The following is an 18,960-nucleotide window of genomic DNA, read 5'->3' as shown; positions in this document are numbered from 1 at the left end:
ATGTGATTTGACTGTGACCCGAGGGTATAAAGGAGTGAGGTATCTGATGTGATGTTGCCTGACACCAGCCGAGCTAGGTGGACTGTTGGCATTTCCAGGTTGCAGAGTAAAATGTGTTGGTTTAAAGGACAGCTGCTTAAGCTACAGCATTTCATAGCTGTGCCCAGGCAGAAATATGCACGTGGTCCCTGGGATTGCGCAGCTGTGTCTGTGCTCATGAGCTGGATGTTTGGGGAGATGGAGAACAGGAGCAGAGGTGATCAAGGTTTACATTTTAATAAGGAAGCTGATGCTTTTTTACCCTCCTGGTTTGTCAAAGAGAGGAGGTAGGGAAGAGATTTTGGCAAGATTTTCTGTTTCATACAATTATGAAGAGGAAGTAAAGAAACACGGCTTTTGTCTGTGACTACAAAGCATCTCCTCCAATCCCTTTCCCTTAATTGTCTCAGGAATTTGGACAAGGTTATATTTTTGGGAACATTAGGGGACTTTGGTGCTTCTTGGAATGCAATCCCTTTTTTAGTAACAGATTGTGGCTTCTTTGAGAGCCACATACAGGAATGTAAAATGCCCCATTTGTTTGATCAGTTAAATCTGGTTCAGTGCCTACGATTTTTCTATTTCTCTTTCTTAATTCTACTTTTTATGTATTTTTTCCAATATCTGCTTTGAGGCTTTTAGGAAACTCCCAGGGCAATGGGAGCAGAGGGGAGAAGTTTGCCCATTCCCATGCCTTGAAATGAATCCAAAGTAGCAGAACTCTTTCAATGCCCAGATTATTGGCATTAGGTTTTTCATAAGCTCTGAGTAGTGTGCCGTATGAAACCATTTCCCATTACCAGTGCCAGCTCCCCTGCCAGCCCCCCAAGTCACTAAATAAATACTGTGATATGCTTGAAATTTGATTAAATCCATCTGACTTCCCAAGCATGGACTCAGCAAACCTTTAAAATGGTGAAGCAGCCACTTGGAGTGGCTGCTGCTGATCCAGTAACAAAACACTGTGCTTGCACAGTGTGCTCTCCCCATCCGCCCTCCATTTAATGCCTTGTGCCAAGAAACCAGGGAAACCAGTAACATCAGCCTAATATGGGTGCATTTCATAATTAACAGTCCGTTGGTGGGAAGTGCCACTGGGATAAGACAGGAAACTATAGTCTCTCATTGTCCCCTTAATGGCAGCAGCATTACAGTTCCCAGTATTGGGCTGTGTAATTGTCCCATAATCTGTGCTGACAGGCCAAGGTTTTCCCCATGCTGATGGATGGGGAGCAGAGCTCGTTGGTCTGATCAGCTCCAAACTCTTCCCAATCCTCCTCCAGATCCTGACAAGTTCTGTTGTGTTGTGAATAGTGGGGTTTGCTTATGGACACACGTGCTGCCTTCCCTTTGAACACTCCCAGCTGATCTCACATGGGCCATTGAGCGGCTTTCTCCATCGTTAAGCGTCTTGTCACTGCACTGGGGTGGGAATACTGGTGTTGAAGGGAAAGGCCCAATATTTCCTTGGAATTTTTTGGTAATGCAGGTTATCTTTTCCCTTAGCATTAGGAAAGGGCTTTGGAGAAGAGGAGGCTGAATTCCATTCCCCAGCCCAGCAGAGTGCATTTATTGAACAATAGCAAAAATTGCTCTTTATTTTTCTATCACTAAATAATGGATTTTAAATCCCTCCATTTATGGATCCCACTGAGTGCTCTGGTTGGTCAGAAATTCTTAGGATCCTACAAGAATGCGTGAATATTTCTGTCTGTTTCCCTTCCTTCCCTCAGCACTAATTTATCCTGTTACCTGCACCTGCCTTCCCTACATTAACTGGATTTTTCCTCTGTTCTGTCCTATTATTCCACATGCACACTCTCTCTTTCTAGTTAAGAACTGAAAGGACAAGCAAGCCAAAGGTAACTGTCTCCTGAGTGTCACTGATCAAAGCACCTTGTTGCCTGTAGTCCCAGTTTTTGTTTGTTTCCTGACATATAATTATCTGCTCCTATGTTCTTAAGGTTGTTGTCTGGCTCAGTGGTGCTTTGCTAGTTCTCAAGTGCATGTTTGCATTGTGGTTTGGAGATGTGGGAAATAGTCTGTTGGGCGTGATTGCTTTGGCTCTTGGGATACAGGTTATGAACACTGCAGGCAGAAGGAGAGTTCCCTTCAGGTAGTTGGTGGCCATAGGGATCCTATGGATTGTGCTGTCACCTGGTGCTCGTGAGCCACGTGTCTGTGCAAAAGAAATTATAAACTTCATTAGGAAAACCAAGTTAGCCTGTTTAAAGTTTAGTTTTGGTTTTAAAAGGCACACTGACTACGCTCCATTGTATGTGTATAGCTTGTGCTGTTTGTCATCTGCTCCAGAAATCCAGCGCTGCTTCTCTTCCATGTAATTGATCCCTGGGAACATGTCTGTTGTTTGGGCAGTGGTGCTCTGATTATTGTACATAGTCTGCTGATGCTCTGATGCATTGACGCGTTTGAATGCTGCAAGGAAGGAAAAGAGCAATTCAAGTGGTGCTGGGAGGTGGAGGAAGAAAAGTTATTTTATGAGAAGGGGCACAAAGGACACAAAGAAATGGATGGGTAGTTTGAATGAGATAATCAGAAAGGCAATGTGGTGCTACCATGCATGGACTGAGATTATCTGAAAGCAGTGGGGCTTTTGAGGAGGTAAAACTGAATGGGCAGAAGATTTTGCTGCCTTTAGCCAGATGATTTAAATCATAAGTTACTATAAAAATCATTATTAATATCTGCAGCTACTACCTGAAAACAAAATAACACAAGAAGAATGAATCTTCAGCTGAAGTGCCATTTGTAATAGGTGTTAACTCATGTCTTTGTTTTTCTTCTTTCTTTCTTTTTCCTGTCTTTTCATGTCTCCCAAGTAGATGTCTGCCATTTCTCCATGCAGAGGTCAGTCACTTCTTTATGCAGCCTAGAAACTATCACTGAAGAGCCTGTTATTGCCAATGAAAACCATCACACCAGCCTTTTCTTCCCTCTGCACATTGCTCCTTACAGTGATTCTGAAGAAGCATCTGTGTCTGATCATTCCACTGAATCTCTATCAGAAGCAAGCAGCAGATCCAACCAGCCTCAAGAGTCTCTACTCACTAAAGAGCAAAGAACAAATCTGGCTGCAGAAGACCAAGTGCAGGTAGTCACAAGAGCGGCTGACACAAGTTTAGTAGTTCAAGAGGATGAGAGGACAGGCGTGGCAGGATGTCTCAAAGAAGAAAATGGCTGGAAACAGGCATGCAGTAAAGCTGAAGACCAGTGTGGACTGGCAGTGCACCCTCAGAAAGCCTGGCTGGTACTGGCAACAGGTAAGACTGATGGACAACCTGTTGAGAACTGCCAGGACCAAAATGGCCAACCAGGCATGAGAAGCGCCATTGAATCCAAAGGGCAAACACTCGGTGCAGCAGCTGTTGTACGGCAGCAAAACGATGCGATTCACAGCACGCACACAACTTTGCCTCCAGATACTCTTCAGAAAGCCCAGGCTGCACAGGCTCTACCTGTTTCTCAGACAGGCTCTTACATGTTAGTACGAAGGTCAAAGAGTGAAGGCCTGAAGATGGCAGACTCCTCAGCCTTAATAAAAATTCCAAGTAACCTGTCTCCAGCAGCAGAGGTATACTTTGATGCCACTGTTAATGACCGGATCTGGAGCAAGCTAGATTGCAGCAATCATCGTGACAGCATGTCCTCCTCTTCCAGCATGTCCTCCAATGACACTGTGATAGATCTCTCTCTCCCCAATCTAGCTCGCAAAAGCCTCCCAGATCTTGGCATCCATCATGAGAATTTTGAGCCCCTTGCCATAAGGAAGGGTATGCGTCCACGATCAGCCACAGCCTCCAGTAACGAGATGCCAATGGTGAGCAAGAGCAAATCCAACCCTAACCTGAGGTCTGGCCAGCTGCCAGCAGATGAACTGTGCTCCCGTCCTCTTGCCAGGGGTCCTCAAGATGCATTCTCATCCATCCCTAGAAGGCATACCTGGAGCAGGCTCTACATAGAAAGTCTCAGACAGTCTTCTAACAAATCCAAAGCACAGGACATGGTTGGGAATAACCAGGCAAAATCCAAAAGTCTTGGGGACCTTACCTCTGATGATATTGTGTGCACTTTTGAAAGCAAATACCGTAGCATCAGCAGGAGCTTCGTCACTCGGTCAATGCGGGAGCAGCGCCGCTCTTCAGGCCTGAGATCCTCAGTCAGATCCCAGGATGAACTGACGGAGCAGCTGAAGAAGCTGACAGCCTTTCAGCAGGAAAATGATATCACTTCCCCTATCAGCCTTGACCCAAGTGAATCTGAGGAGGAAGGGGAGAGCGTGGGGCTCCTGCGCCGCTCGTCGTCACGCAGCCAGAGCCGGGTGCGGTACATCGCCAACAGGGCTAAACAGGCCCAGGAGAGGCAGCGGCTGCAGAGCCTGGGCCAGCTCGGTGCCAGCCCCATCGAAGAGAGAGGTAATCCCGAGGGAGCCTGCAGCGTTGCAAAAGCAGTTTGTACAGATACAGCTTCTCCTGCCGTGTTTACATCCCAGCCCAAGAACCAGACTGATTATAACACTGACACAGAAGTCTTCTTTATGCTGAAACTGTAGTTCTGGGGAGCACTGAAGAAGGTGATGTTTACATTCCTAGCAAGCAAACCACAGTGACCTGAGAGGCACAAAACACCCTCATCTGGCTCAGCACTTCCTGGCCTTCCCTTCAGTGTAAAGGGCCTTAATATCATGACTCCAAAAGAACAGATGAGTGTTAAATTTGTCAGCTTGTAGAAATAGAACCATCGAGTGAAATCAGGCACTTGTATTTTTACAGTCCTGGTGATCTGACCTCCTTTTTTCTAAATACACTTCCCCAGCCTCAAATTTGGCCTCTCTTGTGTGTCACCACTTCTTGCATTCACATTTTGCTCCATGCAAATCTCACGTTCTTTACAAATTTCAGTAACTGCTTCTTAAAATAGCTAAAGCTGATGTTTAATAGGTAAATGTGATGCTAATGACAGCTAAAGGTTAATTTTGCTCTTACAAATTGTGGATCCACAAAAAGAGGCTGGGTTGCGAGTCATGCTTCCAGTCCTTGCTTATTTTTTGAGGCCTCTGAGGGTGTCTTCTCTGGGAAATATTCCAAATTGCAGTGAAATTGTTTCATGAATTAGTAATGTGGTAGATAAAGTCCATCTTCCATCGTGGACCTGTTTATTGCAGATGGTCTCGACTCTGAAGAAGAGCTCTCGCTCTGTTCCAAAGCAATGCTTTTTTAAACCAAGCTTGTTTATATATATATCTATACATATATACACATCTGTGTGTATGCAAATAGATGTCTGCACCTAGCTGTGCACATGCACACACTTTTAACTGAACTGTGACTGTTCCTTGTCTCAAAGCATCATCTGTGGGAATGAGACAGGAGAGAGAAGGGAATTACTGAAAATAGACTGGAAACATCTTCTGACTTTGATTCAGAAATGGCTCAAAAGCAGGCTGGTCTTTGCTTGGAAACAGACCATCCCTTCCTCCCGGTACTTTAACAATGCTGCTGTACATAGCACTTTTTGGATGAATTTTACTATTTCTGTATTGCACTGCCATGCAAACTTTTCCAGGTATGTTTTAAATAGAGCTATTTAATTTTTTGTAGATGGACACGTTCAGAATTAAAAACCAACCGAAACACGAGAATAATTTTTCCTCCCCAGTTTTTTTACGTTCTGTTTTTAGGGATGTCATCGTTGTCTTCCTGTCCATCCATCCCCGTCCCCCCCCCAGTTATTATGTCATTTATTATAGATGCACATTTTACCAGTGATGGAGAAGAATGTTTACTGAGATGTGTTTTAAAGAGAAGCAGGGATTTAATTTTATTTCAGGCTGCATAGAGGCTGCATTGTTGAGAGGATATTTTGCTTTTTGTTTGTACTGATTCCTTTGTGTATATTGCAAAATCTAAAGATCTGTTTGTAAAACCACCTTACACTACTAAAATAAACATATTTAACCCTCCAGCTGTGACTGTTTACCTGTAACATAACACTCGTTCTATGCTGTCTAGAAGTCTGTACTATACAAACATGGTGAATCCCATCTGCCTTGTTTTATCTTCAGTGGGTAACATTTAATTTTACTCTTCATTCTGTTTCAGATCCAGCTCAAGTTTTCTCAGGTCCACCAAATCACGTGCCAGTACTGGTAGAGACTGGCATTCTGTCATGCTGTGATGCACAGCACATGGGTTGTCTCAAAGCAATGTCTTGCTTGGCACCCAGTGATGCCTGTGTATATGAACATTCTAGGGGAGCTCATGTAACTAGTAGCCAAACAGACACAATCCAAAGACCTAAGCTGTTCTGTTACAGCTCTCCAAGGAACGTAGTCAGCCCTTTTCCATCACTGAAGTTGTTTGAAGTCTGGCTGACAATACTGCAGCAAAACTTTGCTCTTCACCTGTCTCATTCAAAAATCTCTTGTCTTCCAGTCCCCACAGATTGCACAGTAGGAGTGTGTTAGTTCATGCTCACTCCTGGAAGGTCCTCAGCTTACCTGTGGCTTGCAGGGCTAGAAAGAAGTTCTTGGTTCCTAATTTTAGTATCATTTGGCCACAAGCAGTTAACCTCTGAGGTATCAAAATGTAAGGCTACCTATAGGTAATGATATCATCATGACATGGGGATGGGGCTGTGAGGGGTTAAATTTTCCAATTAAACCTTTTTAAATTGTCTTCATTATGTTTGGTCTAAAAATATTCTCTCAGTTTTCCATCCTGGCTCAGATCTTCATTGTTTGACTTCATAATTTGGATGAGAAGCTCTCGAGGTTTGTGTAGCAGAGCCCTGAAGTAACCCTACAAAATCATTTCTGAAGGAAAAAAGGTAAGTCTGCCAAGATTAGTCTCACATTGTGTCTTAACACAAAGCAGATGTCATTAGCATTCTCTGGATGAAAAGTCATTCTGTAAAACTTTGGTTTTGGGCTGAAAAGCTGCAGGGAGTTGCTGCTTTTTTATATTTAAAGCAGGAAAGCACCCACAACTTGACAGCTTCAGAAAGTTAATGCTTAAAAGGCCTATTTGTATCTTTTCAAAGACCAAGTTTAACAATCAGATTATCTTTGATTGATACTTGTTAAATTAATGCACGTCACAGAATGCAGTGCCTTGTAGCACTTCCAAGCATTTATCTTTGTTCAAGGTTTTAAAAAGCAGTGTCTGGATTTAACTTAGTGGGTACAGTTGAATTTTGCCTTCCTGCTTCTAAACTAATAGTAGCTACCTTTATAGCTCGTTCTGTTACACTACACATGAGTGTTAATGGTGTGTCTGTTTATTCCTAGAAATGGAATTCATTTCGTGGTACCCACACTGTTGTGCACTCGCCTTCAAACCACCAAAGACAGCACCTGGAGATGAACCTGTGAGCAGGTCAGAGCCTCCGAGAGGAATCCAAGGTAAAGAGTTCTTTCTGGATTCCTTTTCTGTTTTGTCCTATAGGGAGGAGGTAATTGTCATTTGTAACTGATCTTAGCACCTCGGCATAATTTATATTGCAAGAATGATTTACACCATCTGGGGTCTGAAGTGCACTAAAAGTGATCTAAGGACTCCCCTTAATTGCAGTGAGCTATGAGGCAAGCCTTTGAACTCTGTTAGGGGCCAGCTTCCCCAGCTGCAGCCTTTTGAATTGAAGTGTAAGCACTTTTTGGCTACACAGATCAAGCTGTGTTGATATTTAATAATTGATTTCCTCAGTGGCACGTATACAGAATGCTCAGGGAAGAAGGCCAGGACGTGCACGCTCCTGGAGAATTTTCCATCTTCAGTTTTTCATCATCTTAAAGTCAAGCAGGGAGTAAATTGTTGTTTCTTCCTCAAGTGTGGACATGTTCCAAGTCCCCTGCAGGATGAGTTGTAGTAGTTTACTCTGCTGAGTTCCTGTGAAGGCACTTCTTTGTTGTTACAGTGCCTTGATGTGCGTATTTATAACTGACCTGGCGCAGCAGAGCAGCCACTTGGCAGTGTAGTGCTTCAGCTCACTTCTGAAGTGAAGCTAGTAAATGGGAGGATGGAGGGGATAGGGAATTAATTCCTGTGCCTGTGTGTTAAACAGTACTGTACAATCCAGAGAGGAATGTAATGGTTTACCTTGAAAGCTCAGGCCTTCCTTCAACTGTCCAGGCATTATGAGGAAACCCTAGATGTATGTAATGGTTTGGGGGGTTTTTTGGTGTTATTCATGAGTCTCCAGCTGATCTTCTGAGGCAGCCACAGAGTGGAGAAAGTCTGGAGCAGCTCACACTAGCAATAGACAGGAGAGATGGGCACAGCTCGACAGGACACTATTGTAAAGAGAGAGGACTTTCACAGGACCACCCAGCAGGGCAGTAATAGGATTTTCTGAGCCTCAGTGTAGCATTCAGCTGCTGCACCAAACTGGTTCCAACCCTTGTCTTCTTGCTGGGTGTAGTCTCCTCTTTCCCAGCCTCAGGTACCGCGGGGTGTGTGGTGGCCCCCGCATGCTCTACAGAAGCCTCTCAGCCTGGCTCCTCCCTCTCTTCTCTCCTTATAACAGCTTTGGCTGCGAGCGCAGCATCCCAGCAGTTCCCTGGTGCCTGCTCATCGAGTTGCTGCTCCTGCCCCGTCAGGAAACGGACTAGGAGAGGAGAAAGGAACACTGTAAGTGAGCTACTGCCTCCAGTCACTGCTCTTGTTGTAGATGGCAAGGACCAACGTCTGTGTGCAGCAGGCTGTCTCCTTCCTAGGTCATGGCTGTTCACCTTTTCTTCTGCTGGCAGCACTGCAGACAGAAGACTGGCTGAGGAGTAATGATGTCTTCTTTGGTTCACAGACTGAAAACCTTCTGAGGAGTGAGAGCTGATTCTAGCAAAGCAGCTGTTTAAATCCTTAGTTTCTTTTGCTGTAAAGCCAGCATGAGGAAACTTTGTAGTATCTCCTCAGGTGGATGGTGAATGGATGTTGCAATGGTTAATCTAAGCAGTACCTCAGGAACTCTTTGCACACTGGGAGGCACTAAACCCCTCTGCTCTCCCTTTATTCTAAGGGATTCTGTTTGTCCCTAAATGACTCCAGTATAAATCAGAGCCAGGGAAGTGTATCAGCCATTGCTAAAAGTCTGTGGTTTTCATTTGTGCACATATTTACACTGTATTTGTTCTTTCAGACAGCAGCAGCAGTGTGTTACAGCGCTCTCTTTTCAGGGGATGCAAGGAATACATTGCCAGCTCTAATTAGCTTTTTTATGAAGGAGACTGCTTGAAATAAAGCTCATTTTGTAGTTTTTACTGAGCTGTATGGAGAAAGTAGCAGTAATTCACAGGTGAAATCTACCAGGAAACAAGCAGACTGATCCATAACTCAAATGTCAGTCTCCTTCTTTGGTGCTTTTGCAAGGATCAAAACATTCCCATTTGAAGTATTTTTCACAGCAAAGACAGCATTTAAATTAAACCCAGAAAGAATCTTCTGTGTTCATTTTATTCACTCCTCTCATTAGGTGAAAAATGTAGAGAAACTGAGGGAGGGAGGCTCCTGAGATGTAAAGCCAAGAGTTTTCCAGGAGGGCAGGTTTGGGGAAACATTCATGATGGGGTAAGATGAACTGAAGCCGTGTTTCTGAGCAGCAACAGAAGCAGCTAACACTGTATGTAGTGTAGGTTTTTTTTGTCTGCAGTCTCCTAAAAGGTAAGTTTTCATTTTTTAATATGGTTTTTATTGTTTCTGGGATAACGTTGTCCTGGACCTTGGTTGACTCTGTGACAACACGTACAATCCAAAATATCTCTGCAGCTGAAGACTTACTATAACCTGGCCTTGATGGTTTTTCATAGTTCTCGTGCTGTTTTACAATGACAAATGTACAACTGTGGCAAGCCCTGCAGAAATCTCATTGCAGAGTTTGAACTGAAAAAAGTTCACTGGAAATATGCTGGTTTCTGCCCTCCTCTGCCTGTCCCTTTTCCCTTGTTCAGTTGCAGGCAGGAGGCTGAGATGAAAGAGGGCTTCAGAAGCAATTTCTCTTTTCTCTAGATTTCTTTTATTAGTGCCTCTTCATACTCTAAAATTTCTGTGACAGCATCTTCCATTTCCCAGAGCACAAGGGCCTGGCTCTCAGGGGCACTTCAGCTGCTTCCCCCTGGGAGCCCATGGATGTGTATCCCCTCCCTTCCCACATCCATGGGTTTGTGTCCCCTGTCAGGGCACACACCTATGCCTACCCCTCTCCAGAGCCTACATGCTCATGGTGGCAAACCTCTCCCTTGTGGAGAGCTGACCAGCAGAGACACAGCACAACATCTGTGATAAATCCACTCTACAGGTTGGTCACATCCTTTTTGCTGCACTAAGTTGCTCAGCAGACTCTTTCCTTTAATACTTGTATGACTGGGCTCAGCGGTGACTCTGTTTTCACCCAGAGACCTTTGCTTGACTTGGGACCCTTCAGAATGAGTTGCAGAAAATCCAGGATGTACTGCTTCTAACTCAGCAGTGAGGATCTCTAAACACAGCTCTAACTGCTTGCCTTTCACCTCCAGCAGGAAGTTTCCTTTAGGCAGAAGATATTTCTGCTACAATGGACAAAGGTCTTTCCTTCCTTCTCTGTGTGATTACAACCATGCTGCTCCTGGGAGAGTCAAGCCGGACAGGTGAGAAAAATGGTCCAAACCTGCTGCCTCCATCCAAATCTGGGTTTGTTGCTCTTTACAGAGTCAATTCTTTCAGTCTTTAACTGCTAGTGCTTTTTTTGCCTGATTTTCTTCTTCTTCAGCAGCTTATTCTGCTGGTTACATCAACATAGGATTTTGCTTTTGAATTGGTTATTAAGATATCACCAGGGCCAAGCTTGTTATTGCAGCTTGTGATTGTGCTCTTTGTGCCTTCACTGCTGTAGCTGTAAATCAGATGACAGAGAGAAGGGCAGGTTAAAAAGCCTAGAAAAAGGGTGTCTAGTGTCCTTGAACACCATCATTGTGGTTAAAGCTGTTTCTTAGGGGAGACAAATGCTGGCAAAGGATGCAAAGGCAAGACTCCCAGCCTAGAGAGAGGATGGGGTAGGAAACTGAGGTGAAGTGGCCAGTGCTTAACAGTGCTGCGAGCTTTTCCACAGGAAGCTAAGCAGGCAGCCAGCTCCCTTTGGAAGGCTGGGCATGTCAGAGGAGAAGGGGTAAAGATGAGGCTGACTTTTGCCACTGTAGTTGTTTCCTGCAGCCACCAGCCTGTGGGGAACAAGAGCAGAGGGATGAGCCTCTTCTTTGTCTTCTGTTCTTCATAGAAGCTCCCAGTGAGGAGTTGGCTTCTGAAGCATCACTTCCATGAACTGTGAGCAAGTGCTGTGACTTGGTTACTTATGGTCCTTTCAGGAGTCCTTACAATGGGGCTTTGAACAGCTGCATCCAGTGCCACTGTGGGGGAGCTGAGGCCCTCAGTACAGGCTGTTTTCTTCCAGGAAACCCTAGCAGGTCTTCAAAAAGAAGCCTCAAAAAGCTTTTAGTGGCTTTAATGAGTTTCTAAAGGGAGACAAGAGAACTCCTTTGTGAAGATTTCCAGCTCCCATGGAGAACTGTAGTGGAGAGGGAAAAAACAGGTTTTGTTTCTCCATAATGTAGAGTTCAGCTCAAGGCCAAAAACTGCAAAACCAAAGGATGAATAATACATAATGAATGAATATGCTGTTATATTTAATGAAAAACTCGCAGCTTTTGCTTGAAAGAGTGAATTTTTGGTGTTATCTTGAGGGATTTTTGGCTTTTCCACTGTCAATTCTTTGATTCCCAGGAGCAAAGCTGTGCGTGTTCTAGAAGAAGCATCCTAGGCAATTAGTGAGTCGTACATTGACACAACTGTGGGGTCAGTTCTGCATCTCAGACACTGTAGTTTTGCTCTTTTGCAGCTGGGGTGAAATGGGGGGATTCTCCTCAGGATTAAGGAAAGAGAAGCTGTGGATCAAATAATTTAACAAGACTTGCTGGAAGTCACACAGCAGAGCAGAGAGTAGAACCCAGCGGCAAGGCTGACCCCAGTAGAAGCACTTGGTGTTTTTACCGAAGAGGGGAGTATCATTACCTTGGTTTTACAGATGGGAAACTAAGACATGGGAAAGAGAAGTAATACCCAAAAGGTCAACAGTGGTGTGACATTTGGTCTTCACTCTGTGCGGTTCACAGAGTTGTTCCTGGCTCCCATTATGCTTAAACCCTGTCAGTTTTATGGACTTCCCTTGCTCTCTATTCGTTGATGTGACACAAAGAGCAGGCAACCCCAGAGAGGCTTCCTGGCCCCTTTTGCTGTTGATTCCTGGTTTTGGACGTGGGCCTTTTGGAGGCTTTAGTTTTCAGAGGAATGAAAGGTCAGGGTGCTTGGAAATTGAGGGGGGAACAGAGCAGGACATAGTGGAGAAAGGTTTGTATCCCGGTGGGTGCAGCCCCTCGTGTCTTGGAACTTGATAGTGATGGACTGTTTACAGGGCTTTTCCTTAGGGATATTGATGGGGTTTGCTGGAGTTAGAGGGAAATCTCAGTGTGTGGAGCAGCAGAACTGGCTTTTCGCCTCGCTGGGGAGGACAGTCAGGAAATAAGCCAGCTGATTGTGCAGGATCAATGTGGGAGTGACAGCCCTCATTGCTGAATTACAGTCAGAACCTTTTGTAGTCTAAATCTGGCTGTGGCTGTTCCTGCTCCTGTTTCACACTAGCACTGTGCTGTGCATGAGCAAACTTGAACTGCTTCAGCCATGAGCTGGTGAGGCCAGGACAGTCATCCTGCTGTTGAAGTGCAGTGGGAATGAGGGTGTGAAACGTCACTTTTGAGGAGCTGTAAATAAAAGCCCTGCAGGAAGCTGATGATGTTGTTGTGTTTTTCAGGAACCTCAAGGAATGACGATGCTCTAAGTCAGGTACGTTTGAGTTCCCTGGAGCGAAGCTGCCAGTGAAGGTGCGGGTGCACAAGACCAGAAATAGATGTGGTCACGGTGTGCAATGCTTTTAATCCATGAAGTTATCATTTTGAGTACATTTCCGTGGCTGGTGCTGGCCATGTCTGAGTCTGTGTGTGTCTGGACTGGGGTTTTGCTTTCCTTTAGTCCAGAATTCAGAACTCAGCCATGCCCCAGGGCAGAACCAGCCTCCAGCCGCTGACTGTTGTGTCTGCAACAGGCACTGATCTCTTTGGGAGCCTGTGTGCACTGTGTGCTGCATGACAGCATTTAAAGTGACTTTTACTCAGGCAACGAATCCTGACAACAGGCAGTGAGGGGAAACGGTTGTGATGGCTCAGTTCCTGCTGGGGAACCACAGTGGTGGGGTTGCTGCAGCTCACAGGGGCAGATTTACAGCTGGTTTAGCACAGGAGACCCCCTGACACCACCACCACCCCCCCCCCCCCCCCCAGCTGAGGGCCCTGCCTGGGACTTTGCAACCCCATCATTCCCGCTCCATTTCTCGATCTGCAGGGCATTGACTCGAGGAGACCAGAAGAGGCTCTTCCAACTCTGACCGTCACAACGATCCTGGTGAGGCAGTGGCATGGCTCTGGGGTGGCTGGGGTCACACTTTGCCTTTTCTTCCCACCCATGTATTTGAAAGTGGATTTTTGTGCCAGCGCCTCGGCACCCTCACAGGGAAGAGCTTCTGCCTAAGAGCTCATCTCAGTCTCCCCTCGGGCAGGTTAAAGCCATTCCCCTTGGCCTGTCCCTACAGGCCCTTGTCCCAAGCCCCTCTCCAGGTTTGCTGCAGCCCCTTTAGGCACTGGGAGACTGTTCTAAGGTCCCTGCAGGCTCTGGGAGCCCAGAACTCTGTGTCTTTCCTCCAACATGCAGGAAGATCCCTACGTCATGGTGAGGAGCGCGGAGCTGGAGGGGTACTGCATCGACCTGCTGAAGGCTCTGGCTGCAATGCTCCGGTTCCGCTACAGGGTGAAGGTGGTGGGCGATGGGCAGTACGGAGCTGTCGCTCCCGGAGGCAACTGGACCGGAATGATCGGTGAAGTTCTGAGACGGGTAATCCTCTGTTTGTGCTCTTCCAGAGTGGGCTCCGGGAGGGCAGAGCAGTGCCGGGGTCTGCTCAGGGACCGAGCAGATCGGGGTCATCCTGCCTGGGGCATAGAACTTGTGAGCAGCAAGACTTGTGGTTGGCTTTGGCCTGCGTGTATGGAAAGCAGGGAACACGGAGGTGATGGCCACAGCAGGAGCTTGCTGTTAGAGAGAGGCCCTCCTGGGCTGGTCTCAGAGGCCACCCAGGGTTTCTTTGAGCTCTGAGGAACTGCACAGGCACCTCAGCTCCATGGCGAAACAAAGATAACAGCTGTCAGGAAAACTGGCCTTGGACACCGGAGCCTCAGCCGGTCTGTGATGCTGTGGCAGGAAACCATGAGGCCAGATTCCAGCCCACAGCCGTCAGCACAAAGCTGCCCTGTTTGTCAGAGCTGTCGTGGCACAGGGCAGTGCCCGGCGCTGCAGACCTGCCTCAGCCTGGGGGGCTCTGCTTGCGCAGGCTCTTCAGGCAGGTTGAGGGTCCATTGGTTTCCTCCCCACCCCGCAGGAAGCAGACATTGCAGTGGCGCCGCTGACGGTGACATCAGCGAGGGAAGAGGTGGTCTCCTTCACCACCCCGTTCCTGCAGACCGGGATCGGAATCTTGCTCCGCAAAGAAACCCTCTCTGAGGAGATGTCGTTCTTCCACTTCCTGGCCCCTTTCAGCAAGGAGACCTGGACCGGCCTCTTGTTTGCCTACGTGCTGACGTGCTTCTGCCTCTTCCTCGTTGCCAGGTACGAATGAATGAATTTGTTTCCCAGGTTTTGGTCAAGTCAGCTCCTTTCCCAGCTATGGAGAGACCTCGGTTCTAAAGGAAGCACCTGGGTGCATTTTGCTTTGAGGAACCTTCTGTACAGGTCCAGAACCAGGGCCAACAAAGCTTCGGTAATGTCAGGTTAAGAGCACAAAGAGCACGAGATCTGTGGATGTGGCCTACCTAGGGCTGCTGAGAGCACCTCAGCTCTTCCTTCTCACCCTTACCAGAGTTTGCTTTGGACTATGACCATGTTCCCATGGGCAGGTCCCTCTCCCGTATTTTTATGCACTGTGTCCTGCATCGACTGATGGAAGATTCTCTCTGCCACCCCTCCACTCTTTCCCAAGAGATTTGGCTTCCCCTGCTTTCTTAGGCTACACTAATGCTTTCTGCAGCTGCAGTCTTGAACAAAAGCCCTGCTCTGGAGCCCTGGACTCCTCAGGTGCAAGAGGAGCTGCCATGCACAGAAGGGGCATTTTCAGTCTAATCTGCACTGCTGCACTCATGCTGCAGGATGGTTTAGATCTTTTGTTCCCCTGAATGTCTTGTTTTATCCTGTCATTTTCCCACAGGCTGAGCCCCTGTGAGTGGAATGAGCCAAAGAACGAAGAGAACCACTTCACCTTCTTAAACAGCCTCTGGTTTGGGGCAGGAGCCCTTGCCCTGCAAGGTGAGCTGGAGAACAGCCATGGAGGGGCTCTGGAGGAGGTACGGGGTTTGTATACCCAGCTCTGGTGTGTCTGTAGCTACTCTGGGGAATGTGAAGGTAACCACTGCACTGGTGCTTCGTAGAGGGGAGCGTTTTGTTGTTGCTTTTGGCTGCTGACACTGCTCCAGCTCTGCTCTGCAGGTTGGTGCAGGTCAAAGCAGCCATCGCAGCTCTTCTCAGGCTCATGCAGTTAGTAGCTGCAGGGCAAGTTTTGCAGTTTGGCCTTTATGTAGAGGGAAGCCTTGAACTCGGCTCCCGGTCTAAAGCTCTTTGTGTCTCTGTGCATCCCTCCCATGTGTTTTCCCGGCCCCGGCCATGCAGGTGTCACCCCTCGGCCCAAGGCTCTCTCTGTGCGGGTTGTTGCTGCTGTCTGGTGGCTCTTCACCATCGCACTGCTGGCTGCCTACATTGCCAACTTCACTGCCCTGCTGAGCTCCGGCAGCGAGCAGCTCCCCATCCAGACCTTTGAGGACCTTGTGAAGCAAAGGAAGCTGGAGTTCGGGACACTGGAGGGCTCCTCTACCTTCTACTTCTTCAAGGTACCTGTTGTTCTGTTCGTCTCTCCCTCCACCTTTTCTCAGGGAGAAAAGCCTGTAGAGGACTGTGTGTTTATAGTGCATTCCTTTACAAGCCAGCACTCTAGCCTGCAGGGGCTGTCCCTGTGTGCCTCGAACAAGTTATTTTGCAACCCCTGCACATACGGGCAGATTTTATGTGATGGTTTTGCACTTCAGTTGACACTTGGATTTTTGGGCCGCAGAACTCCAAGAATCCCATCCATCAGATGATCTACGAGTACATGGACAAGAGACGAGACCACGTTTTAGTCAAGACCTACCAGGAGGCAGTTCAGCGAGTGATGGAGTCCAACTACGCCTTCATCGGGGAATCCATCTCCCAGGACCTCGCTGCCGCCCGGCACTGCAACCTCATCAGGGCCCCCGAAGTTATCGGAGCCAGAGGATTTGGCATCGCCACCACCCAGGGTTAGCCTGTGTCCTGCTCCTGCCCCCCTCTCCACTTGGAACCATGGAATGGTTTGGGTTGGAAGGGACCTTCACAGCTCATCCAGCCCCGTGCAATGAGCAGGGGCATCTTCGACTAGAGCAGGGTGCTCAGAACCACATCCAGCCTGGCCTGGAATGTCTCCAGGGAGGGGGCAGCCACCACCTCTCTGAGCAGCCTGCGCCAGGGTTTTAGCACCCTCAGTGTAAAACATTTCTTCCTCACATCCAGCTTGAATCTCCCCTCTTAGTTTTAAGCCATGCCCCTCGTCCCGTCAGCCTCCTGCTTCAGACCCCAGCGTTTCTTGGTGCATAGCAGAGGATTGCTCAGACGTGCTCTGAGCTGTCCCGGGCTCTCCTCACGCTCTCATTCTCCCCCCCGCAGCATCCCCGTGGACGAAGCAGCTCTCTGTGGCCGTCCTCAAGCTGCGCGAGTCCGGGGACCTCGACTACCTGCGCAACAAGTGGTGGGAGAGCAGCTGCCTGCACAGGAGCCGCGAGCGGTGGAGCCCTCTGCAGCCCCAGGCACTGGGGGGGCTCTTCCTCACCCTGGCCGTCGGCCTGGCCCTGGGCGTGATCGCAGCCGTGGCCGAGCTCTCCAACAAGAGCAGACGCGCTGCTGGGCATGCCAAGGTGCGTGATGGGTTTATCTCCTGCCCTGATTCCCTGTATCCCACCGGACCAGCAGGAACAAGCTCGGTACCAGCCTGATCCTGCTTTTTCTGAGGAAAGCAGTGCAGTGACAGGGGAAGCCACCGTACCCAGTTACTCTTTGAAGAGCTGGGCTTTCATGGCTTAGGCTGGGTGACTGATTCCTAGCCTGGACAGGGCAGCAATAATAAAATAACCTCCCAGCCTGCCAAAACACTAAGTAGAAACGTCTGCTCGGTTCCCTGGCAGCCCAAGTGCATTCCAGTGTGCTCAGGGTGTACAGAGGACAACAGATCACCAGTAACAAGTTTATTCTCAAGTATGGCTTCTCTCAAGTCACTTGACAAGCAGGAAAACACATGTAAATGAAACCGCACTAGAATCTGAGCGTGTCCCTGTTCCCTGCCTGTTCCAGGGGCGGGTTGTGCACCCCTTCCCAGGACACAGAAACACCCATCCCTGTGTTTCCTCCCTTTTGTCTTCCAGAAATCTTGCTGTGCTGTTTTCACAGAGGAAATCTGCACTCGTCTGCACATAAAGAAAAACATGAGACAGAGCCAGGAGACTTCAGGGAGGGCCAATGCTTAACACTTCTGTCCTGAAGGAACAGGCCTCTGTTAGGTTCATACCATGTGTATTTCATAGGAACTACATCGATGTAGACACATGTTTCTCTGCAGGTCTAGAGTGTTAGTTTTCTAATTACACACACACAGAGCACTTCTGGATTGGTGGAGCTGGATGCTGAAGAAAATTAAGTGACTTGGAAGAATTTAAGTCCATGAGGGATAGAGGGTAACTTAGCAGTAAGGGAGGTTAATGATGTGGTGAGATACAGCTGAGGTGGCTGCAGTGGTGGGTCTGTTATTTAGTTTAGAAGTACATGAACACCTGTAGGAGTCGGTGACTTGGGACAGTTAATACAGAGCCTCTGCTTACTACTGACAGCCTGAGGTACAGCCTTGGAAACAGAAAGCTCTCTCTTAGCTGCCTGTTCTCATCAAGAGCTGCTGCTGAAACGTGCCAGTTACCAACCGCCCCATTCTGAGCAGATGCTGCTCACTGGGAAGATTGATTCTGATGAGGAATGAGAGAGCTGAGGCGTAACCCCCAACAGTAGGACTTAACTGGATCCCGTGCAGTGCCCTGAGGGAGCCCATGCAACTGAGGAACTACTGGACATAAGAAGTGCCAGATGTGGACTTGTCCTTGCCCAGTTCCCATCAGGGACGGGTTTCACTGCTCAGCCATAGAGGGTTAACAGTTTACCCAGTCAAGAACTACTGAGGAAGACTGAAGGTTGGAATCCAGCAGTACCAGAGTGTGAAGCCTGGTTATGGGCCAGCTGAAGTACAAGTTCCCCAGGGAAGGGTGAGGCTGTGGGGACTGGGCATTAGCCTCTTGCTTGCAAAGCAGAATCTTTGGGTCTTAAAGGGAGCAGCTGGCTCAGTTGTGTATTACAGTTCTCCCACTCAGAGCTGGAATGGCTGATGCAAAGTTCATGGTTAAATTACTCCATTTAGGTACTGCACAGCCCATGGAGGGGGAAAGAAGGCAAATTCAGTTACTTGGGAATGGCTTTAACTGCACTGCAGGAACCAAGAGACTAACTCCTACCCATCCCAGCATTAAATAACTGAAGGCAACAGAATCTAATATGCCTGCAACAGGAGGACAGATGGGTGCTCCTTAACAGAGCACTTCATGTTCACTTTGAGGGTAACTTAGTAAGACTAAACTTCATCAAACTATGGCTGAGTAATTTCATGTAGTTGCAGAATTCCCCT

The 18,960-nt window shown here is 47.7% G+C and overlaps 2 protein-coding genes across 3 annotated transcripts in view; both read left to right on the top strand.

The window, feature by feature from the left end:
- PLCH2 (phospholipase C eta 2) overlaps positions 1 to 6,021 on the top strand; it is a 69,822-nt gene extending 63,801 nt beyond the window's left edge. Inside the window, exons 22-23 of one of the 2 annotated variants that reach the window (XM_061450419.1) lie at positions 2,883 to 2,907; positions 3,016 to 6,021. In XM_061450419.1, the coding sequence (XP_061306403.1) occupies positions 2,883 to 2,907; positions 3,016 to 4,609 (1,619 nt within the window). In that variant the 3' untranslated portion in view covers positions 4,610 to 6,021. Of the gene's footprint in view, positions 1 to 2,882 lie in introns of both variants that reach the window. The other variant, XM_061450418.1, reaches the window with a different exon arrangement.
- Positions 6,022 to 10,296: 4,275 nt separating this feature from the next.
- LOC133267805 (probable glutamate receptor) lies at positions 10,297 to 18,048 on the top strand. The gene is made up of 10 exons (XM_061450430.1): positions 10,297 to 10,672; positions 12,886 to 12,917; positions 13,473 to 13,532; positions 13,839 to 14,018; positions 14,560 to 14,786; positions 15,382 to 15,479; positions 15,840 to 16,057; positions 16,279 to 16,504; positions 16,908 to 17,155; positions 17,660 to 18,048. The coding sequence occupies exons 1-10, from the start codon at positions 10,600 to 10,602 to the stop codon at positions 17,759 to 17,761; spliced, it is 1,464 nt and encodes a 487-aa protein (XP_061306414.1). The 5' UTR covers positions 10,297 to 10,599; the 3' UTR covers positions 17,762 to 18,048.
- The last annotated feature ends 912 nt before the right edge of the window (positions 18,049 to 18,960 follow it).

Source organism: Pezoporus flaviventris, unplaced genomic scaffold, assembly GCF_033815535.1.
Source record: "Pezoporus flaviventris isolate CSIRO_AGI_PZ_B2104156 unplaced genomic scaffold, CSIRO_AGI_Pfla_v1 ptg000009l, whole genome shotgun sequence".
In the NCBI taxonomy this organism is placed as follows: domain Eukaryota; kingdom Metazoa; phylum Chordata; class Aves; order Psittaciformes; family Psittacidae; genus Pezoporus; species Pezoporus flaviventris.
The sequence above is the reverse complement of the archived record's forward strand: the minus strand, read 5'-3'. Positions and strand labels throughout refer to the sequence as shown.

Excerpts from the sequence above, each read along its gene's own strand:
- LOC133267805 (XM_061450430.1), top strand. The coding sequence starts at position 10,600 with ATGGACAAAGGTCTTTCCTTCCTTCTCTGTGTGATTACAACCATGCTG. Across the intron at positions 14,019-14,559 it reads TCGGTGAAGTTCTGAGACGG|GAAGCAGACATTGCAGTGGC; the intron begins GTAATCCTCTGT and ends CCCACCCCGCAG. Across the intron at positions 17,156-17,659 it reads GCGCTGCTGGGCATGCCAAG|AAATCTTGCTGTGCTGTTTT; the intron begins GTGCGTGATGGG and ends TTTGTCTTCCAG.